This window comes from Nanorana parkeri, unplaced genomic scaffold (genome assembly GCF_000935625.1).
Source record: "Nanorana parkeri isolate BGI_ZX_2015 unplaced genomic scaffold, ASM93562v1 scaffold468, whole genome shotgun sequence".
NCBI lineage: Eukaryota > Metazoa > Chordata > Amphibia > Anura > Dicroglossidae > Nanorana > Nanorana parkeri.
Window position 1 is genome coordinate 875,939 of NW_017306736.1, and position 26,012 is coordinate 901,950.

General features: G+C 42.0%; 1 protein-coding gene across 2 annotated transcripts in view; it reads left to right on the forward strand.

Moving 5' to 3' along the window:
* Nucleotides 1-26,012, forward strand: part of DEF6 (DEF6, guanine nucleotide exchange factor) — a 59,146-nt gene that overhangs the window by 21,684 nt on the left and 11,450 nt on the right. For both annotated transcript variants that reach the window (XM_018560602.1, XM_018560603.1), the window contains exons 4-8: nt 9,344-9,562; nt 16,042-16,188; nt 18,860-18,968; nt 22,536-22,834; nt 24,257-24,423. In XM_018560602.1, coding sequence (XP_018416104.1) covers nt 9,344-9,562; nt 16,042-16,188; nt 18,860-18,968; nt 22,536-22,834; nt 24,257-24,423 — 941 coding nt within the window. The remainder of the gene's footprint in view (nt 1-9,343; nt 9,563-16,041; nt 16,189-18,859; nt 18,969-22,535; nt 22,835-24,256; nt 24,424-26,012) is intronic.

Sequence of the window (26,012 nt, forward strand, 5' to 3'; positions counted from 1 at the left end):
CCACCCCCTTTCATGTTTACATCAGAGTTCCCCTTTTCAGACTCCTACCATCATAAAATGTTGAGGCACCCCAGTGTGCCATGGCCCCCTGTTAGAGAAAGGCTGCTTTAGATTGTGGGGGATGTTATGATTGAGACCCTAGCATCACTAGTGTCATGCACTGGAAGAGAATGACCATAGAATCCTATTACAGCCAGTGCAATTGCCCTCATGACTGCCTGGTGGCAACTCCTAAGAGCCAACCCACTGGATGGCTGATGACTGTGGACTCTTGGGGGTCGTAGTATGGCAGGACAAACCTACTTGGGCAGAAAGAAACATAGGGTGCCATGTGACCCCTCCCACCATCTGCCTTTAATAAGGAAACCTGTTCACGTTGCAGGGATTAAAAATTTGATGTATCTCCAGCATAGAAAAAGGTAAAGAAAACATTATTTGTCAAATATTTTAGGGAGATAAAGGGATCATTTGAGATATTTTAGGGTGTTCAGAGATGAACCCCAGAGTACACCCCAGTTGTTCTAGCTGTTAAGTTAAACAACAACACATTGCAACTGTCACGGTCTGGGAACCAGGGCACTAGGGATTGTGAGCTCTGGGTTTTGCAGAGCTGTCCAGAACAGGGAACAGACCAGGAATGAAGGTCTTGGGAGTGAATGGACGCAGGTTACTCTAAACGCAGGGAGACAGGGAATCTGCACCAGAAACGTGGGTGTGCCAGAAGCGCAGGGTCTAAGGAGATACAACAACAGAACACTGGACTCAGTGGCAAGTAGGGCAAGAGACTGCACCCAATAGATGCAGGAAGGTTGCAGTGGGTGCACACTGGGGAATAGTACACAGGAAAGTGCATTGTACAGAGGTTCTGAATACGCAGGGGAACATACACAGGGTCAAGGTACACAGGAGGAAACACGCAGGAGACATGCATACATAGAAGCGCAGGATAAAAATGACAGATACAAGGAACGTGCGACACTGAGGCTCAGGGCACAAGGAAGGAGCGTAACACAAGGAACTTGTGTTACACAAAAGGTACAGGTTAGAGGCAGATACGCACAAGGACTGTGCGTACACAGAAGAGAGCTGTATAAGAAATACTCACGGGGAGGGCCCAAAGAAGACAGGAGATGGCACCCAGGGAGTGATGATGGGCATACAGGGAAATACCTACAAGAAAGGCACAGTGCAAGAAACGGGGAAGGTACTCACAAAGACAATGTGAAAGCAAGTTCACAGGGAAGCATAGGAACTACCACAACAACAAGGAGCACAGCACAGGCTGAGTCAGAGAGAGCAGGGCAGATAGGGAAAGCAGACACACTAAAGTTAATCGAGGGACCCAGCAGCAAAACAACAAACAAGCAAGCAAGGCCTCTCACACCACACAGGTGAATGCACAGCGATACCACAGGGAATCACGAGGGACTCAGAGTAAGCAGGGACACAGGGAACAGCAAGGAGGGAATCTACAAAGGTACACTAGGAAATCAGTGGAACTAGGGAACATGGAAAATCTCCAGGAACTCAGGGGTACATCACAAGGACCACAGGCGGGTCCGTCAGCAGAAAACTGACTTGTTGCTTGAACAATGAGCAACAGGTGAGCTGAACCTAAATAGCGAAGGAAGGGAGAAGATTGGCTGAAGCTCTGTTAATCCCCAATAGACTGACAGCCAAGCAACTAGGAGAGAGGGGAAAATCTGGCTTGGAAACTGGACAAAGGGGAAAATCCGTCACGGATACCAGGACAGTGTGACAAGAAAAAAGTGTATATATCTTAAAAAGTCAGTCAGTCAAGTTGGAGATGTACTTAGGGTTGCCACCTTTTCTTCAAGGGAAACCCGAACACACATTTTATTTGGGAGGATTAGTCGTGGCTTATGCATATGTGTATAGCGCTACTTATTCCAATGTAAATATCACAGTTGAGACTATTTTCAGTGGGGGGCCAGTAGCCCCTATCTTAACTTTGGTTGCCCCTGTCTGCTTGACATCTTGTGTCTGGGTTTCTGCTGCCATGAAACCAGAACACAGCATTCAAAACCCGGACTGTCCGGGTGAATCCTGGACAGGTGGCAACCCTAGATGTACTACGTTACTTTATGTCTTCATGTATGAATTTATACAAGAAACAAATCTCAAATGTTTGTTCTGTGGCTTGTTTATTTGTCAGGTTTGTTCATTTTTTTAAGGAAAATAAAGGACACTTTCTCCTCAATTGTAAACCAGTGAATCATCATCTGAAGTGTACACTTCCTCTTTTTGCATCTCAAACTAAATAAGGCAAACACTCTTTTGTGTTATCCGTACATCTACAAAAACATTGTTTTGCAATATCAGAAAAAGCAATTTGCACAGCCCAGTTAAGATATTAAATAACTGCATACAGAAGTTAGCAGTGATCACCACCATTTTTGTTGTTTTGATGTGCTTGGTAGTTTTCTTCTTGATTTAGATAGCATGATTATTTGCCAAAATAGCTATTTTGAAACCTTTGAGACATACTGAGGGGGATTTATCAAAACTGGAGCAGACAAAATCTGGAGCAGCTGTGCATGGCAACCAATCAGCTTCCCTCTGCAGTTTATTCAGTTAAGGCTGGGCACACACCTTACAACCATCGCAAGACTTTTGTCTTGCGATGGTTGTAAGGTACTTAAAAAAACGTACGATCTGCCTATCTTGCATAGGCAGATCGTACTTGCGATGATCACAAGCCACGCCCCCTGAGGGGCGGGCTTCCGATGACCGCAATGCCGAACGGGCAGTGTGCGCTTGCGCACACCGGCCCGTACGGCTGTTATCGTACGGACATGTCACAAACCCGCCGAACGTCGTACGATGCTCGGCGGGTTTTCGAACATGTCCGTAAGTTCAAAGTCGTGCGACCTTACAGTAGTAGAGGTCGCACGGCTTCCACACACCTTACGATAACCTGTTAAATATTAGCATTTTTTATATATGTTCGCTCAGGGCTCAAAATTTCAGGTTCTGAACTACTAGCCAGTCCTTAAGAGTTACTCGCCACCAGTTGCCCCACCTAACCCCTACCCTGCCCCGACCTTAACTCCTCCCCTAAACACGCCCTCTTAAATTATCTCATGAAATTACACTGTTAAATGTTTCATTCAGAATAAAGTTACAAAAATAAATATTAACAATAACAACTTTAACAATATTAACATAACGCAATGTAAACATAAAGTAAAATAAGTATCAATAAAAATCAGTACCCTCCAACGCGATAGACTCTGAACTATGCCAGAGAATGGACTCAGGACCCTCCAATGTAATAGACAACGCATTCATTTTACTATTTCATTACTTATTAAATATTAATTAATATTAGTTATTTAATTAGTAATATTATTTACTTAATTAATATTGATTAATACTATTATTTAACTGTGTGTTTATTTAATGTGAGCACTACACCTTGTGTTATCTCAAACATAAACCTAAAAAAAAATCCAATCACCAACAATAATGTCAAAATAAGAATAACTGTGATAACATGAAACACACAATGTAATACATATGATATTTCCTCCACAAAAGCACAATGTTCTGTGAAGATATAACTTGTCAGCAGCTGTGAAGGAGTGGTGGAAACCTCTGATTTACTTTTTCTTTGACTAAGCAATATATATTCTCTCCATATAGCATATTGACTTGGGGGGGTGGACTTTTGTGTAGGAAATATCATATTTATCATATTCTGCATTTGCTGTGATCCCAGTTTTTCTTATATTCAAATTTTTGTTGATGATTGGACGTTTCTGTTTCTCTTATCTCTCAGGTCTCTGGAAGCGCAGCACTTGCATTTAAGCTTAAGTTTGAGATAGTATATTGTACACACAGCCGCCTGCCTCCCTCTCCCCATCTCAGTGCTTCCCATCATCCCCGGCATCTGACCTGTTAGTATGCGGCTCCACTGGGATATCCAAAGCACGCACGGACACGGCTCTTCCAGCAGTGGTGTGGGCGTGTCTGTCGGCGGGGCAGCATCAGCATGAGGAGAGAGAGTGTGTGCCCTAATACACTGGCTGAATTTCCACTCGCCCTTACTTTATTTCCACTCGCAAAATGTGAGCAGGCGAGTGGAAATTTTTAGCTCTGTGTTAGCTAAATGAAAAATAATACATGTTGATCCTGACAAATGAATTGCTGCCCTGTGCAGTCTGCATTGTTATCTCAAGTCTTTACTTCCTGCCCAGGTTACCTCTCTGAACTACAGAACACTTCCTCTATGTTATAGAGATGAGAAGAGGTGGTGTTCTGTAGGCTTAACACACTTCCTGTCTTAGGATGACAACATTGCTAATTCATAGATACAGCTACCTCACACTAAGAACTGCTACACCTTAAGCTTAACTTAGACTTGTTATACTAGTTCTCATGATCCAGTAGCATAAACACACTCTTTCTCTGGCAAGCTGGTATTCCATTATCGCACCTGGAAAACAATCTGATTTGCACAGTCAGCCTTGTACCATCTTTTTTATAATGAATAAGTTTGCTCTTGTCTACACCCTAATGTCAGTTTTCTAGTAAGGCAGCAACAAACTACTTAGAAGCTGCACTGTTCTGTTACAGTGGAATCACTATTTGTTTTCTTGTTCATTGAGGAACACAGGATTCAGAGACAATTGTAACTATGTAATTGGGATATACTGTGTCCTAAAGGAGGATTTGTACACTGGCGGTCTGGTATAACCCCTCGCACTTCCAGCATGTGTCGGTGTCCTAGGAGGATGTACTTTTTTTTCTCTACTAAGAAAAGTTTAACTATTTTTTTCCTCAAGATTATTTTTGTCTTCAATCAAAACTTCATCAATGTGCTGCTTGAGCTCCCCTTTCAATGCAGCTATTTGGATTTGTTTTCTTTTTAGCAATAGCTTTGGAGGCTGTACCCAGCCACCACTAGACTGGACAATTGTGGGGGGGCTACCTGGAAAATACGTGTTTAAAGAGGCCTTTATCAAGAAGTTGGCTGTTCCCACAACTGATCCAGTGGTGTCCCACCTTAACAAAGCACTAACAATTACTGTAAAGGATGCACCAGTAAATAAGGATCCCACAGATAACACTTAAGAGACATTTTCTAAAGCCTTGTTTTCCCTAGCAGGCCCTGCATTGCAATCTGTCATGGCCATAATGTTAGTCTGTCAAACATTAGGGAATAGACACAATTCATTGCAAGGGATCCAGCTTTACTAATCCTCTGTTTTTGGAGTGATTAGCGTTCAGGCCGAAAGCTCTGCACTAGTGCGTAGATAATTAGTTAGTTGATCTCTACCATCTTGTTTCCCAAATGGGTCCCTATCCGTTAACATGCAGAGAACTTTTGGGTTGAAATGTTGGGCTGCAGACTAACAGATCCTTGTTCGCCAAATCTTCCTTGCAGCTCAAGTTGACTATTGCTAGAAACTAGAAGAGGCAAAACTATTCCCTACCTGGAAGTCAAACTGAAGAACAGGAATGTAAAAAACATTTTTTATGCATACCTTTCAAGGAACAATGTTTCTTTGGAGCTGCCTTGGACACCCACATCGATGATGTCACTGGAGCTATAGGGTATTAATCTACCTCAGCAGAAAAAGTCTAGGACCCAGGCTCTGAAAAAACACCTGAGACCATGAAGAGTTCCTTACTCTCAGGCCTCTAAGCCAAAACCTAAGCTAGAAACCCAGTTTCACTGCAAACCATGGGCTCACAATTCCCCCAAACCTATGGACAAATCATCCTCAGCATGAAGGGGCACCCCCACTTTCCAAATTGGGGAATGTCTGTTAACTTTTGCAGACATCTGGATGGGATGCATCTCAGATGCCAAGGTAAGGGCACAAACTAGAGTTGAATTCCCTAGAATTCCAATCTTCCTGTGTCACCGCTCAGATTAGCAGACCTCCATGTAGTCCTTGCAGGTCTTCTGGAGCAAGCGGTTATGTAATATTTAAAATGTAATATGTCTATATGTTATCCACCTTGACAGTCATAGCCTACCTTCATCAGGGAGACTTTCCAGCTTTGGTAAAATTTGCATGTCCCTATTATTGCAGAACATCAGTGATTCCTTGGCTTTAATGTGCACCCTCAGCAAATCCAGTTCTTAGCCCTGCTATTTGGTCTTCTGCACCCCCTGTATTAACCAAGGTTCCAGCCCCTGTGTTTGCCTTGTTGTGCTCGCAGGGATCCCCATTGTGGAGTATCTGGATGACCTCCTGTTGAAGGAACAGTTAGCACTGGTCCTGACCAAAAATGCGAGGCAGACAGTGCACACCCTAAAAAGGTTAGGTTCGTCCTGAACTGTCAAAAGTGGCTTAGAAATGCAGATCTGGAGTTGGGACAATTCTTTGTTCTGATATCTTGGAAGATCATCACAAAGGATGCCAGCATGACAGGCTGGGAAGGAGTCCTAGACACATTGTCGGTGCAGAGAACTTGGCCGCTAGAGGAATCATGGCTTCCGATCAATATTCTGGAGTTTTGAGCAATTTAGTTGTCCCTATAACTCTGAAGATGTCGACCGGAAAGGTCTTTCAATCAAAATTGGACAAGGCCACAACACTGGTGTACATCAATCACCAGGAAGGAACAAGAAAGTCTTGCCACAGCAAGGGATGTAGAAAGGATCCTGCCCTGGGCAGAACTTCACCTTTCAGCCTTGCCCACTGTGCATGGATAATTGGAAGGAGGACTTCCTCGGGCAGCACCTGGACTCAAAACAATGGTCTTTACACCTGTAGGTGTCCCAGAACCTGTGTCACAGGTAGGGGTCCTCGGAAGAGCATCTCCTGATCAGTCTGATGCTGTTTCTTCCTTGAAACTCCTTTGTCTGCTCCTCAGCATTGAGATGGAGGGCATTCTTGTGATAGTCATAGCTCCAAATTGGCCCAGGCAGATGTGGCACTCTGAACTGAGAAGATGTCCAGTAGATGCTCAGTGGGCTCTTCCAGGTCGATCATATGTTCTCGCTATTAAAGCATAGGTCCTAAAGGGCAGGGGTCTCTCTGACTTGGTGATACCCTTGATGTTAAGAGCCAGCAAAACTACTCCCTGGAATAATTACGATCGCACATGGAAAGCATAGTTCGCTTGGTAAAAACAAAGACATTTCCATTCCAGGAAATCCTTTGTGTGGCAAATCCTGATTTTTTTTTAGTCAGGCTTGGATCAACAGTTAGCCCTGACTACTATCAAGGGTCAGACCTCAGCACTTGCAATATTATTCTAAAGATTGCCAGTCTCCCATTCTTTTATTGAGACTTGTACAGGTTGTCTCTCATATCGTTCCCATGTGTGCCTACCTGTGGTACTGTGGGATTTATATGTGGTTCTTTTGGCTCTTCAAAAGGGGCCTTTTAAAACTCCCAGTAAAATTTGACCTTTCTATTCTCACTCACAAGGTTGTGTTAGTTGTCACCAACACCTCTGCAAAGCAGGTATCTGAGCTGGCGGCTTTGTCCTGTAAAAAATCCTATACTGGCCTTAGTATAGGGTATTAAGGCCATAGAGGATCTTTCTCTCCAAGTTGGTTTCAGCCTTCCATCTTAACAGGGCATTGTGCCTCCCTCCCTCTGTCTGACCCCAGTATATCAGAGTGAGATTTACCTTTATTTGGAGTCTTTCAATTTGGAAGGGTAACCATTTTTCCTTCCACCATTTCTTGGTAGCTCAGATAAATCAACATTCAAGCTTATGGTCTTAAAGATCGGGTTCCACCTTTCCTTCGCAAGACACACTCTACTAGTTGTGTGAACGCCTCTTGGGCTTACGGCATCAGGCAACTGTTTCCCAGATTTGGAAAGCTGCCATCTGGTCTTCTGTTGTCGTGTTCTATAAGTTATACCATGTGGATGTTCAGACCTCATTCCAAGCTAGCTTTGGCTGTAAGGTCCTTCAGGCAGCTCTATGAGCTGCAGGCAGTCCCTGGTTGTTTTTCTGGGCCTGTTGGCGGTTTGTTTGCTGTGTTGCCCACCCCTCAGTTGGATTGCTTTTGGACATAGCCAGTTGTGCAGTTGTATAGTCTGTCTACCTCATGGAACAAGAAATACAAATTTTGTAGCATGTAAAATCCTTCTCATGGACGCTCATTAAGGTATACAGGTCCCACCCCTGTGTTTATGGTGTACACTCAGCACTGCTTGTTAGAAAATTGAGGCATGCTGGGAGTAAGAGGGCTTATACCAGGCTGGTCACTTTTTTTGCCATTGTCCAAATCTTCCTGTCGGCGGCAGTATAACCCAATTGTCTCTGAATCCTGTGTCCCTCAGTGAACTTGGCTCCTATAATGGCTCCTATATGATAGTAGTAACAATTGTTCAACTGCTACATTTTATCATTTAGAAATCTGAGCAATTTGTACTAAGCATTTGATGAAAATATTATGCAAGGGGATCCTTTGGGGAAAAGCACATACCAAAAGATTTGTATGAAAATTCAGCCACCTCTATCTGTAGATCTGGTAACTTTCACATACAGTTTCCACTAATGTACGGTAATCTCTGCCTTTCTTGTTTAAATGCAGTTTCCATTCCCTAAGTTTGTAACCAGTTTACTCTGACTCTGTTTTAACCAAAGATTCTGCAACAAGCTTAACCTGTAAAAGAATAAAGTTTATACTTGCCTCTCCCGCGCTGCTGAACATTGTTTTGTTGATAAATCTTCTATTGTATTGTCTAAATGAAACCGACAATTTGCTGTGTCCTCCACAGTGCTCAGTGGTTCCTGCCACCATCCTCATGTGTCCTGGAGTAACGTAGGATTTTGCTGAAAAAAAAACACTGAGTGCTGCAGGGGGCACAGCAAATCGACACTCCTGGAAACGTCCATTTCAGAGGACACTCCATTGATGGGATTAGTTGACAGCGGTGCCAAGTTGAGTGGCACAGACAGCAGGAGAGGTGAATTTTCACTTTATTCATTTACGGGATGAGCTTTTTCAGGAATGTTATATAACTGACAAAGTCACTTTAAAAATGTGCTTCTCTCTTGTTATATTATCATTTGCAATGTTAAATTAGGCTCCGAGTGGTAGTACATTAGCGATTGCTTAATAAAAGACACAGAGCTGGAGATAGTGACTCCTTTGCTCTTTTTCTCATGCGCTATCTATATATCGTATGAGAAACAAATGTAGTACCAATGACTGGCTACACTTTTAGTCATATGTTTTAGAGGTACATTGGTATGACTTTTAGTCATATGTTTTAGAGATACATTGGTAGGGAAACTTACTAAAAATTCATTTTTTTAAATCAATTAGAGTTAGGGTTAGGTTTAGTTGTAGATCTTCCTTCCCAACGACAATTCAAAATGTCTGCTATTTCTTTTAAAGGTGCAGTACCTTCTGCAGAAGCTGCTCACAGCAGCCCGATCAGAAATAGGAGAGATGGAACTGGGGGAGATGTTGTCCTCCCTAGGACAGGGAATGTCGGTCTGGCAATTCCTTAATCTTGTTACTTCATCAAAAATCCTGCGGGGTATTAGCACGGAAACACTTAGTATGGCAATCCAAGATCTGTATGAAGAAATAATTCAAGATGTACTGAAGCAGGTGAGATCCTTTTCTATTTTATAAACTTAGCAGGTTGTGGAAATTGTTTTGTTTTTTTTAAACTACTTGTCCAAGCACTAAAGTGGGGGCCAATCTACTTGTCATGATACAAAAAATAATTTTAACCCAAACCATAAAAGTAATTTTAACACCTGACCGAGATGACCAATGAGTGCTCACAATTTGCGAGCGAAATTCAAAATCCATAGCGCAGGGCTGCGCTGGATGGCAGTATGGAGAAAAGAAATAGACACCGGCACTCCAATAATAAATCGATTACGTCTATTTATTGACGTACATCAAAAGCAAAATAACACACTTAGTGCGACGTTTCGGGGACACACAGGAACCCCTTCATCAGGCAAAACAAGGCACTAAGTGTGTTATTTTGCTTTTGATGTACGTCAATAAATAGACGTAATCGATTTATTATTGGAGTGCCGGTGTCTATTTCTTTTCTGCATTACTTTGACGGTGGCCATCCGTCGACTACTGAGCACCCAGGATACTTTGTTGGACGTGCGGTCAGGAGTGCAATGGGTACATGGACTGTAATCGGATGGCAGTATGGGGTACAGATAGTACACCCGTATCGGTGGGGGAAGGGGGGGGACAGTTCGCAGAAAGGTAAGTATAGCAAGGGAGGGAGAGGGGGCCAAATTTGAGCATGTATTTCTATCTTCCCAAATTACTTGGGAGAGTGCTGCTGCCCGACTACCACAATATGTATCACGATACCGTGCACAGGTGCCTCAGACCGCGTGCAGGTATCTATTAGCCCTCGTTCACACCTGAACGTTTTGTAGCGCGTCCTACGCTCGACAAACGCTCTACAAAACGCTCAAAAATATAAATCCCATTGTATTCAATGGTCTCGTTCCCACCTTGGCATATTTCCGCCTGTCCCTAACGCGCTACAAAAGAGCCCACGCCTGAAAAGGTACAGGTACTACTTTGGGCCGTTTTGTTGCGCGTTTCCATTGGGATACAGCCAAGTAGCCTTCGGAAACGCGCAACTTTTTACCGCGAATCGCGGTAAAAAAACGCGCGACAGACGCGCATATGCAATACGCCTAGGTGTGAACGAGACCTAAAGGAGGACCAAATACTTGACAACACCAAACAAGGCTGAGAGCTTATATTTTAATAGACATACCAAATCATATAATCGCAAGCAACCCCACAAACAACCAAAAGTAACATAAAATAGCCAAACTAAATGCAAACAGCAGAATGACACACAGAGTATAACAGGGCAAGTTAACCTGAGGAGCAGGGCAACAAGAGGGGAGCCACAGATCAGGAGACTTCAGGGGAAGGAGTCAGGGTCCAAGGAGGCAATAGGATACAGGCAATGGCGACAATACTGTGGCATCAGCCTCACTGTGAGAAGGGGCTAAATACCCTCCCAGGCCAGCACCAGGTGGAGACTAATTGCCGACAGCTGGGAGACACCCGCAGGTGAGCACCGCAATTGCAGGTTCCACCCAGTGGTGGTCTGGTACCTGACAGCTCCAGGCTGCCTGGAGACACCTGCAGGTGAGCACAGGAACTGGAGGATCAGGTTCCAGCACCACCTTGAGGTGCTCTGTTCACTGACAATATGGCACACAGTGGAATGGGGCAGCACTCTCACACACAATGTCCTACTTGTGCAATTATTGGCATGCAGATGGCGGGGGCGGAGGGGTTGGTTTTAATATCTTTTTTTTTTTAATTATTTAATTATTTTTTACTTTTTTTAAATGTTTTTTACCTTGTATTTCAATTAACTTTATTTCTATTAAACAGGGTCTAACAAGCCCCTACTTGATAACGTTTGGAAGTAACCGGTTCTCTATATGGAGCCTGCCCACCAATACAGAAGATCGAGCACATCATTGTGTTCGATCTTCTGTACAGTCCAGCTTATGACAGTTGAGACAGGAAGTGCTGTGGGTACAGCGCTCCTGTCCAACTGTTCACACAGTGCAGATCAGAGAACGGAGGTTCTCCGGTCTGCTCCCCGCTCTCCATCCTGAAGTCATTTGCCATTGTCCAGGTCCCCCAGAAGAGTGGAGGACCCTGAAAACCACGACAGAGATGGGGGAGATGGACAAGCAGGCTACTACAAGTAATATTGAGGTTTTTAGGAGGCAAGAGTTTTCTGGATTCTGCTTGGGATCCGGGAACCGGGAGAATTTAAAGAGAGTTGGGAGGGAAGAGATCTCCATTCTTGAGTCCATGTTTTGGTAGTAACTAACACTTGATGATCGCACAGGTGTGCACAGCCTGTAAAGAAAGGGTGCTGACTAGGGGAATTAGCTCCTGTGGCCAAATAGGAACAGTAGTCAGGAGGACTTCTCCAGAAGTCATAGTGGAGTTAGGTGGTGCGGGTGCTGAGGCACACAAAGACGGCCAGGGAGGCTGGGAGAACTGGTGAGGCTGGGAGAGCCAAGAGCCTGAGGGCCGCCAGTACAAGTGTAGGACAGCACTACTGAGAGGTCTGATGGGTCACAAGTGTTAAGGTTAAAAGTGTAAGCCAGGAGGCTAAACTTGTGTTTTGCAAGCAGTGCATGGATGCTGTCATGAACAACCCCTGCAAGGGTTATCCAAGGTGGGTGTGTAAACTTTCATTTAAATAAAAGTGGACTACCAGGCTTTTAAACAGAAGATATTGCGAGTGGACTGCGTATTTAAAGTGCTCACCAGATGTGCTAATATCCCCAAACATAACAACTGGTGCTCAAAGTGGACGAGCAGCGCTAACTCTTGCAAATGCCATTTGGATGCAAAGAATTTACATTTAAAGTGACAGTTGTGTCGTGAGCAGAGTTTGAAGTGTCTGAAAAAGAAGTTAATAGGAACTGTATGCTGCGAGTGAGACAGCACATGCTGTGTGAAGGAAGTGAGGCCCTTAAAGGAACATTATTTTTGCTGAAGTGTGCAAAAGTGTTGTGGGGGGCACAAACGGAGTATATGCAATAATGGCCATTCAAAAAGAAAAGTACATTATGCAAAGAGGCCTGTGGAAGTCTGATGGCTGGAGGGGGTGTCTCCGGTGGAAGCCGCGCAGGTACCAGTAAAAACGGTGACAGTGTTTGAGTCTGATGTGGGCTAGTGTGAGTGTCACTTGACCCCAGCTACTACAGTTAAGAAGACCGTTCGGGAGAGTGAGCTGGAAAGTGCCGGCTGGGAGTTACAGATAGCGGTACCGGATTTAGGAACGAAGGAACGAGGAGAGCTGACCTAGGAGGAATGAGGAGAGTAATTGAGGCTAAGAGAAGGGATTAAAACAAGTGCTAAATGGTTAATCTGTAACAAGATGACCATAAGGATCCATGAGTGCGATATTTGAATGGGGGATTCAGGAGTTTTGTGAAAGAAGCATATTTGTGTGAACTTAAGATCGCTATTTGCTGGGAGTGGACTTTTTTGTTTGATGCACTTTGGGACTGCACTATGTGAGCAGACTTTATTGAATAAGTGAAAACTGTATGTATTTTTCGGATGTACTGGACAGCACTTTATGCGATGGGATGATATTTCATTTATTCATATTGGAATAACTCAGCACTTTCACTGAATATATTTTTGTTGCTATTTATAGGTATGTGATAATAAGTTTAATGTGACATTAATTTCACAGATATTTGTATATTATATTAGTAGTTTTGAGTGGGCACTAGGTGTTGGTTGATATTTTGACCGTGGTGTAATATTTGGATGTATTGGTAAAAAATGTTTCTCTGTTAGACAGTGACGGGTGAACATGTTTACTGGCCTAGGTCGAGGGGCTGCTGAACACCTTGTGGACAAGGGTGTGTGTGTTGCAATGGCAAGTTTCCCTCTAAAGTTGGAAGCGCTACCAGCAAAAATTTTACCTCTGACTTAAAAGAGAGTTAAGAATAGTGAAACAAAGATCTGGTCTGTTACTCAGGAAGGGGTTAAAAAAATATCAGGGAAAGTGCGAGAAGGCCCAGGGATAACAGAAATGTCAAATGTTCGTAATTGTAATGAAAAAGCTCTGTCCACCTATGACAGTATGAGGAAAATATTGGTAGTTTCCACAGTGGTAAAAAGTGTAATGCGTTACAAAAGTGTAATGTTCTGGTTGTCATGGGCAACGGCAAAGGTGATGGGGTTGATATTACTGACAATATTTGGGTTAATGACAATTATGAGACCTATGGTTTGCTGTCAATTGTTGCTTGTGATGACAACTGTGAGGTGGTGATAAATCATAATTGGATGGTTGCACGTGAGCAACGACATAAGGATTGTGATGGTTAATACAGAGGAAATGGTTGACAGTCAATCAACTATTAACAAAGGCTCTGGTGTGGATCAAAAAGAGATTACTAAAGATGAGATTGAGAATTATTTTGATATAGTCTGTCATTGGGGAGACTGTTTGTACAGTGACAGCACGTGACCGCAGGACGACTGTTACCCTTCATCATTAAGTTACCTCATTAAGTTACCTAACAGGGACTGGACTTAAGGAAATGGAGTGTGGGTCTAATGAAGAGAAGACTGAGGCAGATAGCCTACAATTCAGCAAGAGGATACTAAAGCAAGTTAATTCCCAGATTGGTAAAAGGACGGGGCAGGCCTTAGTTAAATTTAACAGAAGTGACTGGAAGTGCAGAAAAAGAATGGAGAAAGCGGTTTTGACTGGTCTACACATACACCTAAAAAGACTCCAAAGGGTCCGGTTAGAACCCCAGACAGTGTAATTAGGTGCTCATAGAGAGAGTCACTTTGTGCAGTGGGGGTTGGGATTCCCCTTTAAGAATGACAGTTTGTTTGGTAGGACCAGAGGAAAAATGATTTGAAGTTGGAGAAGGAATGGACCCTGACTAATGGTTTAGGCCAAAGTGTCCACTCCTCAGGTTTGAAAAAAAGGGGGGGGGGGATATGTGTAGCAATCCCACGGTAGAATTGGGTGTTATGGTCACCCAGGACTCTCAGCTGAGAGGTTTCAGGAGGCAATGGTTTTCTGGATTCTGCTTGGGATCCTGGAGATTTCAAAGAGAGTTGGGAGGGATGAGATCTCCATTCCTCGGTCCATGTTTTGGACCTAGGACTTGATCATTGCACTGGAGTGCACAGCCCTTAAGGAAAGGACGCTGACTGGAAATTACCTCCGGTTTGGAAATAGGAACAGACGTTGTTCAAAAGTCAGTAGGACTCTCCCAGAAGTCAGAGCGGAGTCAGGTAATGTCTGTGCTGGAGGCACACGAAGACAGCCAGGGAGAACTGGTGAGGCTGGCAGAGCTGAAAGCCTGAGGGCCACCAGTACAAGTGGGGAACAGCACTACAAAGAAGTATTAATGTTAAAAGTGGAAGCCAGGACGCTAAACTTTCATTTAAATAAAAGTAGGCTACCAGGCCTTTTACCCCTTAGTAACGGGAGACGTACACTGTACATCCCCACCACTATGTGCCCAAATGACTGCTCATGTACACTGTACGTGAGCAGCTAGTTGGGTCTCCATAATGCCGGTAACCGCTGAGATCAGCAGTAAGGATAAGTTTGTAAGAATTAAGCTTCCCAGACACAAGATCGATTTTAGCGATCGGGTGTCTGACAGTAATAGCAGAGCGGTATGTACTGCACTTACTATCACTGTTAGACAGCTGTTCAGATCGGGATTAGGAAATCCCAATGTGTACCGGCTTTTTGCTACATGTTTCAGCATAGAAAGATTTAGCTACATATTTCTATTCTGAAACAATGTTTCAGCCTCCAGATCATTCTGGGAATGAACATAGGTCTTTAGTGAGATCTGAGCCTGACATGCTGCAGGATCAGCATTTACGGATCAGTCACTAAGGTTATGATTGGCTGTTCCTAAGTTTGGAGCAGCCTAATAAACACAAATATTAATAAATTATCAAGCAGTCATAGTGGGATCCTTTCACAATGACTGCTTAATATAATTAACAAAACAAAATGTGTAAAAGAAATTTAAAATACATTTTTAAAATTTTGTAAATTGGAGCATCCTGGGAGTTCTGAAACTAAGAGTTCTCTATTATACTGTAGGACCATTAGTACTTTGGCATGCCCCTTCCCACACCTCTCTATTGACCCATAACTGTGATATAATTTTCAGACCAATAGTGACCAATAGGGAGGTATCAGATGGGCAGGTCAAAGTACAGCTTCCTAACTAAAGTATTTGTTTGCATAATAGAGAAGCTGCGTTTCATGTGTTCGTAAAGAAAAACGATGAAGCTACATGAGGTGCCGGCTCTTACGTGCAGGAGGCAGATTACTAAACTTAATTTCACTACAATTTGCTTTAATGTCTGACTGCCATCTGAAAGAACTATATGAATAATCTTACATTTAGTATATTCTTGTCATCAGGTATTCTGCCTTTGTTATCTGCATGTATATAACTTCTTTTTATTGAAATCCCATTTTAGAGTTTTTCTTTTTTAAAGAGCTTCACATTAATTCTGGGAATGCATCTTGATTGTTGTTGCAGGGGTACCTTCTGAAGAAGGCTAATTTAAGAAGAACATGGACTGAGCGTTGGTTTGTTCTTAAGCCAAGTGTTTTAAGCTACCATGTGAGTGAGGAATGTAAAGAGAAGAAGGGAACTATTGCTGTAGACAAAGATTGTGGAGTTGAGGTCAGTATGTAGATATAATTTTTGTGTTTTATCCCTATATCTTTACTTGTTGCTGTATATAGAAGACTTGTTCCTTTACCACTTCTTGTTTTTTTTATTCCATTATGAGTGCCAGGACGCCCTGCATTACTAAGTGGATGGTGGCAGCATTGCACACATGGCACTTTGGATCCTTCCTTCTTCTACATATAAGAGTTAAGAATTTAGTTCAGAAACAATAGAAACAAGGCAATAATCATGTGTATGTAGCCAGCCTATTTGTATCCATTTGTAAGTAAGGCCTGTCACACGTGCAATCTAGCCGATGCTGACCACTTGTCAGCAACAGGATCACTATGCAGGACAGGGCAGAGAAATACTCATCGCTTTCCACAGGTCACTACGTCGCTGGCAAATGACATCCTGGAGCTTTTCTGAAAGCAAGGGAGTGACACCTCGCTTATCCAGCTGGAGACAGAGCAATCTGTGAAAACGTGGGTGGATCACAAGTGTGTTATGTACCTAAAATAGTCATATTTGTGAACATCACAGAACTTACTTCAGGATTGCTTATATTTTATTAGAATTGGAGAGAGATATATAAAGCTGCTTTCTTAGAATATATCTATGGAAGAGCCCTGGGGCCATGCTAAAAAAAATATATGAAACATAATTCTGTGTTCAAATGTCAGAATTCTTTGTTTGAAAGTCAGAATTTTGAGTTTGAAAGACAGAAATCTGTGCTTAAAAGTCAGAATTCTTTTAAACTCAGAATTTTGAAAACAGAATTTTGAGATTAAAAGTCAGAATTCTGACTTTCAATCTCAGAATTCTGACTTTTAATCTCAGAATTCTGTTTTTAAAATTCTGAGTTTGAAACTCAGAATTGTGACTTTTAAACACAGATTTCTGACTTTCAAACACAGAATTTCCACTTTTAAACACAGAATTATGTTTCATATTTTTTTAGCATGGCCCCGGGGCTCTTCCTTTATGCATAACATTATGCCATATGTATTGTAAATTTAAATTTGTACACTAATGAATGAACAGCAGTCATGTGCAGTTCCCTATGTTTTTAGATTGTTACAAGGTTTTTTCCCAGCAAATGTTCTTAAAAACATTAAACCTTGTCCAGCCATTTTCTGCCAGAAAGGGTCAACAATCTCATATCTGCCAGTTTCTGCATACACCAACTGCTGACACTTTGTTATTTCCTCCCAGGATTAGGTAGGTTTAGAGGACCTTGCATGTTGGATATTTTTGGGCCCAGGAAAAGCTGGTGCCAGCAGCAACTAGACGCTCATCAACATTCTACAAGGATAAATACAAATAGCATTTGTGGAAGAGCTGGTTGAAGCACAAGCCTATAGCAGATTTTCCTCTTTATGTTAAATTTCAGGCCTATATGTAATATTGCTGTGTATAAAAATGGTTTTGAAGTGACAAATGTCATGTCATTTTTCCAGTAGACAAAAAAGGGGCAGCATTAAGGGCCAGTCATGTATGCTATGCACATGTGCTGATAAGAAACATGCTGACAAGAGAAGGAGAGAGATTACTTTTTCAGTCTGCTGCTGCTCCTTCATTGGTTAGTAACTGGCTTTGGATAGGGATAGGTGACCTAGCCATATTGCTTAACTGCAGTAGAGAAAAGTCAGGTCACCAACCCAACTTTGTTTGGTAGGGCTCTGTAACTCTGTAAATCTCAGGACTAGGTGGACAGAAATACAAATCCTTTGGCAAGTAAAACTCCTACATATAGTATGAGTTAAAATGAGTATATGTTTGCATGGAGTTAAATATTGTCACTCGTGAATGCATTGGATTTTTTGGGTTATGTGTGATGATTACTTTTCCTTTTCTTTCTAAGGTGTGACCTCAAAGCCAGTTTCCTAGAAAGATGCACTTTAAGATCCTGTTCCAAACAGTCTTCTAGTCTTTCACTTCCCTTTACCCTGGGCTTCTTGGTTTCATGAACTAATCAACAACCAGCCACAACTTGTCTTTCAGTAATCTGATGACATTGACCTCTTAAAAGGCTAGTTGATTGATTGGAGGGGGTTGTTTGAGTTTTTGGCTGTGCTGGCAATTTGCATTCTCTTATTAAAGGTTGTATCCATTCTGAATGGATTATTTACTTAGTGGGGACCTCTTGTAGTATTTAATCTGGATTGTGTGTTAGACCCTGGGTAAGACATCCTTTACCACACCCTAGTCACAATATGTTCTTGTCTTAACATCAGGTAGCTCTATCACTCGGCTTTACTTAATTTCTAAAGATACATGGATGATCAAACAAGTCAAAGTTATTTGCTGCCCATGTAAAGGCAAATCTGTGGTCAGGGAAAGTCTGCAACTGGCTTCCTAGAATTTTTAGCCACCTCATGTGGTATCAAACTCTACAGTACATAATTTTAATAAAATGTAGACTTCTGTTTTGGACATTACATGGTAAGATTGAGAAACATAGAGAGAAGTTCAATGATGTCACTTTTTATAATAAGGATAGGTATGGCTCGAAACCAGTAATCACTAACCAACCATAGAATAAAACATAACTTTTAAAAGGTTATTGTATTGTATTTAGATGGTTTTTGTTGCTTGGAACAAAGAGGTAATTGCTAAAAGTTGACACCTTCAAGAAATGGGATGGCTACAGATGTACTCATATGTAATCTTTCTATCTTAGATACTTCCTGACAGAGATGGTCGTCGTTGTATGTTCTGTGTTAAAACCCCCACAAAAACCCATGAAATGAGTGCATCTGACACAAAACACCGACAAGAATGGGTGACAGGTACTTGTGTTTCTAACAATGTGTAGCTTTGTATAACAGATTTAATATTTGTACAATAATCTTTAGGCAGAGAATAGGATTCCATCATATCTGTGATATGATTGATAATGAATTGCCATTGACTGTATTTTTCCCAAGGCCATATTGATTCAACGTAATGTAAATCTCCAAACTGTGGAGTTAAACAGGAATTGTCAGGGATTAGTGGTGTGGAAGCTAAAATGGTCAAGGAGAAATGCCTTTAAGAATCGAGTAAATACAATGAACCTATAGCCACCACTTTCTTTTTGGTGTAGATGCTGTGACCATATGGCTCATAGGGTATTGACTACTCCCTGCCCTTCTATTGTTCTTGCAGTCTCGGTAGTACTCTATGATCTGAATGTCTTTCATTATTTTAGGACCTTTGCTCACCCTCTCTCAGAAACACTGGTAAAATGTAGATATATCACAGAGTAACTTTTCAAACCTGATACTTTTTCCATGCTAAGACATAGTTGTTCGTGTCATTTGACTAATCAGCTTGTTCTTCTTATCTAGAATTCTGATCATTCTTAGAATATACTATTTCTTAAGTAGAATTCAGCCAAAACTTTGCAAACGTAGCAAAGAGTGAAAAAGTTTTAGAACCCCTGTCAGGTTTTATTGATGACTATGTTTTCTTCCTAAGGAGATTTATTTTTACTATTTGTGCTTGTGGCCATTGTTACAACATTAGGACAAAAAAAAAGAGAGAGAAAGTTCAACATTTTACAGTTGTTACCAGAATAGGAGTTCAAAGGAAATCTTCCAGTGAGGACACCTGTTCCCATGACATTTGTCAAAGATGGGATTTCTCCTAATTTTGGGAAGATTTCTGCTCACCGCTGTCATGTCTCTTGAATAGGAAGCAAAGGAAAATTTATTGGATGGAGGAACCAGACAGCAATAAAACCCAACATAGTTTCTAATGTTTATACAGTCTATCCAACATAAGAAATCTTTTAGGCTACTTTAACCACTTCAAGACCTGGCCAGGCCATTTTTTAGTGTTTAGCGCTGCAGTACTTTGACTGACGTTTATTCCGTCATGCAACGCTGTACTGAAATTAATTTTATACCATTTTTTGGGGACAGATGGAGCTTTATTTTGGTGGTATTTAATCACCACTGGGGTTTTTATTTTTTATTATAATTAGGAAAAATTCCAGAAAATTTTGAAAATTTACATTATGTTAGGAAACATTTATTATTACCCAGTTTTTTGGTAAAATATAAAAGATCGGGTCACGTCGGGTAAATAGACAACAAACATGTCAAGCTTTAAAATTGCGCGCACCCGCGAATTGACAGAAAACTACCATACCCAAAATTAGCCATAGGCGACACTTTAAAAGCTTTTACCGCTCATCAGTTTAGTGTTATCAGTGATTGATGGCCCTAGACTTATTGCTCTCACTCCGACGTTCGCGGCGATATGTAACATGTGCGGCGTAATGGGCGCAATCATCTTTTTTGCACGTATGCGCCCCCGACGCATGTTTGCAAGCGTGTATGTATAGATTGGGACTTTAACATTTTTTTTTGTTTTTTTTTTATTCTTTTTTATGGGTAACTTTAAATTTGGGGGGGGGGACTTAATTTTTTTTTCCTTTTTTTTTGTTCACTAAACTTTATTGCTATCACATACGGGGGCTAATAAAACCCCCCTATGTGATAGCAAAATATGTGACAGGTCCTCTTTATGGAGACATCAGGGTCAAAAAATGAATGAAAGAAATAAATGAAACATATTAGCCTTGCAACTGCAAGATTACTTTATAAGTCCAAATGTACCATGTGCCTTGAGAACATTAATAACCTTGTAGCAGAGAACTAGGAATGTGCAAATGGTGTTCCTAGTTGTCAGACCCACTGTCAATCAGAAAAATGAGTAAAGGTGCCCATACACCTTACAATTATCTGCAGATGTTCTCTGGTCAGATAGAAAAAGTGCAACAGATTCCTCCATCTACGCTAAACTGTGTGGGTAGAGAAATCTCCCACTGGGACAAGCTTCAGTATCTTGCTAGTCGGCCCCGCTGGCTCTCAAAATACCTGAACAATACCTGCATTCAATCAGACTGTTCAGGTATTTTGGGAGCCAGCGGGGCTGACTAACAAGATACTGAAGCTTGGCCCAGGTGGAGATTCCTCCATCCACACAGCTAAGTGTAGATGGAGGAATCTGACCACAGAAAATCTGCAGATAATTGTAAGGTGTATGGGCACCATTAGAGATATTGTCAAGTTAACTGATGCATACCAGTGCTTCTAAACTTGGTCTGGTCGCCTAAGCTTTAAAAATCTTTGGTCAAGAAAGGTAAACAGTACAAACTAGATGATTAATACAGTTACTGTTGGGATTTTTCTTTTGGAATTATAATTACACTACTAGAGCAGTTAAGGATTTGTACAAGGAAATCCTGAAAGTTATTGTCAGTTACTAATTATTAAAGATGATAGTTAAAAGCGTATTTGTGTCAAAATGGGCATTCACACTAGATTGATTAATGTCAGTCCTATTGTAATACAAGTGATACAATATGGCTGATCAATTAAAACCAGAGAAAAGAAAATGAAACAAAAATAGAACTGTTGCCCTGTGACTATCCAGAATTTTTAAAGTGACATTAAAGGCAACTTTTTTTTCCCCTCACCCCAACGTTAATGAAAGCACTTACCTTATATAATGTCTCTTAATCCGATCTTCCTCTTCTTTCCTGATGTTTCCAGCCTTCTCTCCAGCGGTGCAGCAGGTATCCGATCCAGCGCTGACTCCTCTGGGCTTGCTGGCACTTCCTGTCCCACGGTGTCTGCATGCGGGTGCATGCGTCCATAGACTTATCTTGTGTCTCTCCTCGCGTCGAAAATGTGAACTGCGCTTGCGCGCGCCCCAAGATCCTTTGCGGCCGCCCGAGAATTTTTCACATTTTCAGGCAGGAGTGCGGGGAAGATACAGGTAAGTTTAAACCACTGTTAAAGCGTTTTTTTTGTTTTACTTTTTGCATATATCTACTGCTTGCTAGCAGTAGATATATGCAAAAAAGTTGAGGGTTTAGAAAACCCTTTAATGTTGGTTGATATTGACAACAGTTCACTTTTGTTCTTATGTCTTTTCTCAATTTTATTGACTAAGCTCCAAAGTGTTATAGGTGGTGGCCCACAGATCAGTAGTTTGGTTTTACTTTGTTACAAAGGGCTTGACACCCCTAACTTCAGGACTAGACACCATCATATGCAATCTCTCTGTTTAATGGGTGCAACTGGCTGTCCACTCGGGGTACTTCCACTGGAAAGGGAGATGGTGGGTGAGGTTTAGTCCAAAAGTCAGGAATGTCAGGCTCTTAGTGAAGTGAAGCCAGTTTTAAAAGTGCACACAGAGAAGAGCTTTTTGGTTAATAAAAATAACCACAGGCACCCTGTGGGGCCTGCTCTCAAATAGGACTTTATGAGTTTGGAATGGTTAATAGATTTGCTATTCTACAGCAGTAGCTTCTTTTCTGAGTGATGCTTTGTACAATACATTTTACATCTGTACTACTTCAGCTATCCAGACAGCTATCCGTCTTCATCAGTCCGGTTCTCTCTCTTTACACCGTGAGCTACAAACTAGACGCAGGGAACAGAGAGAACAACGAGAACAGCGAAGAATTGCACGGGAGCAGGAGATGCAGAGACTGGCAGAGCTTCAGAGTGAAAGAGAAAGGCAGCAAAAGGAATTGGAGCAGCTGAGAGAGGCACAAAAAAAAGCAGAAGAGGCCATGGTACAAGAACAGCACAGGCAGAGAGAACAGCAAGAAGAGATGCAGCAACTGCTGGCAGGAAAGCTAAAAGAGGCTGAGGAGGTGAGTGAGGAAAATTAATTAGTGGGTTGATAAACAATCTGATCTCAATCATCCGCCACTCCTCAAAGATGTTTCCGGGAACAGCTGGACCCACTGCAGTCTTCTTTCTGACCTGCAACCAATGTGTTTTAATAGTATAGAAAAGTAATTTTTCTACTCATAGAAAGGTTTTCCAATAAAAATTCTGTAGTCAATAGTAAGCACCCCCGATTATTAGAAGCACTCTTTATTTGCCCCTACTGAAGTGTATATGTGCCATTAACATCTCAAATGATGCCTAAACTTGAAGTATTTTTATATACTGGGTTATGACTGCCGTAAATGAGGAAAAGAGCACATATACAAAAGTTTCACTGACCAATCAGGAACTGGAGCTCAACTTTCAATGATCCACAGGAAGTGTAGAAAATCCACAAGAGCAACAAATACACGCATATTCCGAGTGAACACTCAACAGAAACTAGACCTTGTCTTGTTGGATTTATTTTTTGGTTCACCAACAATGTTTATGTAAAAACCCTTTCAGATTGCAGGCTTAGTTCCATTTTCTGTAAAAGCAAGGAAACTTAGCACAATGCGAAGACCTCATTTTCTGTAAATGCTAATTGCCTGGCTATCATGCTGAAATATTGGTTTCAGTGAAATGATAATGCCCATTTTCTGTTGTAAAAGAAGTAAATGCAAAGTTTTCAATTGTTTGTCTCTTTTCCAAATTATCCACATATATTTTGTCCAATACCTGTGATTCCCTACTTCACTGGTAGTGAATTCAAATTCTAGGAGGTCTGGTGAGTAAAATTTTAATCGAGCAAAGCGAATCACGCTCTGGACAGGAGAGTCGCGCAGTCCTTATCTATACCGCAGTCTGTCATTTAGGCTGCATTCACACCAGCTGCTGCGCTACATTGCACAGCTGCTGGTGTGTGTTCCCAGGCACAGTGCTGATGAGCCCATCCCTGAGCATGAGTTTATTTGATTTTTTTTAATATTTAGTTTTTTTGTTGTTAGAACTCCATTGTCTGGACCACGGTCTGCCATTTAGTGAAGGCTGCTACTGCCTTATTTATAAAATCATTTGATGAAAGCAGGGATCTCAAGTCTCCCTGATGTTCAGGGAGTCTCCCTCTTTTGTACAGCAGCTCCCTGATGTCCGCGAGCGAGGCATTTTCTCCCTGAAAGGTTTACTCTGAGTAAACTTTTCCAAAAAGAAATATAAGTCAGCATATGTTACCCAATAAAAAACAAAACTGAATTTTCATTTGTTGTAATGTAGAGTGAAATAAAGAATCTGACTTTTTGCTAGGGGGCAACACAAAATTCTAAAACCGTTTTCCCTATCATATTTCCATAAACGAGGCACACTGCTTTCACAGGCTCTCATGAGCTCACTCACTAATGTCATTTTTCAAAATTTTCCGCAAGGCACGTGCTTCTATGCAAGCAGAGATGCAGCAGAAAGAGATGGAGGCCTCGCGCCAGAAACAAAGGATTCAGGAGCTTGAGCAGCTGCAGGATCGTTTGCAGGAAGCTCTTGCTCAAGAAATCAAAGCACGTCAAGATGAAGAGGAGTACAGACATGCTCAAGCCAAGTAAATTATCATTAGCGCTGTGCTAAACATTTTTTTTTTCTTCACAGAAAGGGTTGTTTATCACATTAGGACTGTGTTATGTTTCCACTTTTGGAAGTCAGCTAAGCACTACTGGCATCTATTTAAAAACTGTGCAGTAAATATACACATTTTAAGTAAATAAAGAGTATAGAAAAGTAATTCTCCTGTTCCTGCTTATAGAAAGATATTTTTTAATACATGATTTCAATGTTTGCTCTCTTTCAGAGCTACAGCCGCCCCAGGTATTAGCCACTTCTAGGAATATAAGTTGCCTCTATGTAGGGACTGTGACCTGTAGTCACATAGCAGCTGGTGGGTGGAACCACAGCTGGATTGGGAGAGCTTCACTTTTTATATTTCACTAAAGGCTTGATTTTCCTGACTTTTGGTCTCAGAGCTGTCTTAGAGCTGCTGCAAACTCTCCTGCGCCCTGTCCAATGACAGTACCCTTTTTGACCACTATGTGACAGGGAGATGACTGATGGGCAGTGCTTGGCTCTAGGAGTGGTGCTTGAGCCTAAAAATATTTGGACTAATTTAGCTGGATAACAAAGGTCCTAGGCTTCTTGTGCAGCCTGCACTTTGGCAAGACTTTTAGGTGTTTATACTGTAATACTTAATGGCAGGGCTCAAAAGGTCAAGTCCTGAGCTACTAGCCAGGCCTTAAGAGTCACTAGCCACCAGTTGCCCCACCTAACCCTTACCCTGCCCCGGCCTTAACTCCGCCCCTAAACACACCCTCTTAAATAATCTTATGATAATTCTTATCTTATGATAGTTGCCGCTTGTAAACGGCAGATTAGGGATTCCTGCTGCAGGAAAATGCAAGTTCCTGACACAGGAATCTCTAATCACACCTGAAATATACTGTAGGTGTGAATGGGGCCTAATATACACATACACTAAAGGTGTCCATACACCTGCTGATTATCGTACGATAATCGCGGGTGATCCCGCGATCGTATGATAATCGGCAGGTGTATGGGAAGCGTGCGACAACGCTTCTACTGTAAGGTCGTACGACTTTCGTCTTGCAAGCACGCTGGAAAACCTGCCGAAAATTGTACGATTTTAGTCGGGTTGGTGGAGTGGTCGGAAGACGAATGCCGCAAGGGCCGGTGTGCGCAAGCGCACGCTGCCCACTCAGCACTGCAATCATCGGAAGCCCTCCCCTCAGCTGGGAGGGCTTGCGATGATCGCAAGTACGATCTGACTGTCCAAGATGTGCAGATCGTACGAGATTTTAATGACCTTACAACCATCGCATAACGAAAGTTGTGCGATGGTTGTAAGGTGTATGGGCAGCTCAATAATACACTGCTCAACAATGTTACAATGTTACAGGGGGAGGGAGTCCCCCTGCACAAATAGAATAATACAATTCCCCCCGCACACAAACAAAATTACAACCCCCCGTTATAGGCCCCCCCACACACATAAAATAATATGCTGCCCCCTTATTAACCCCCCCACATAAAATAATACACTCCCCTTATTAACCCCCCACACATAAAATAATACGCTCCCTCTTATTAACCCCCCACACATAAAAGAATATACTCCCCCCC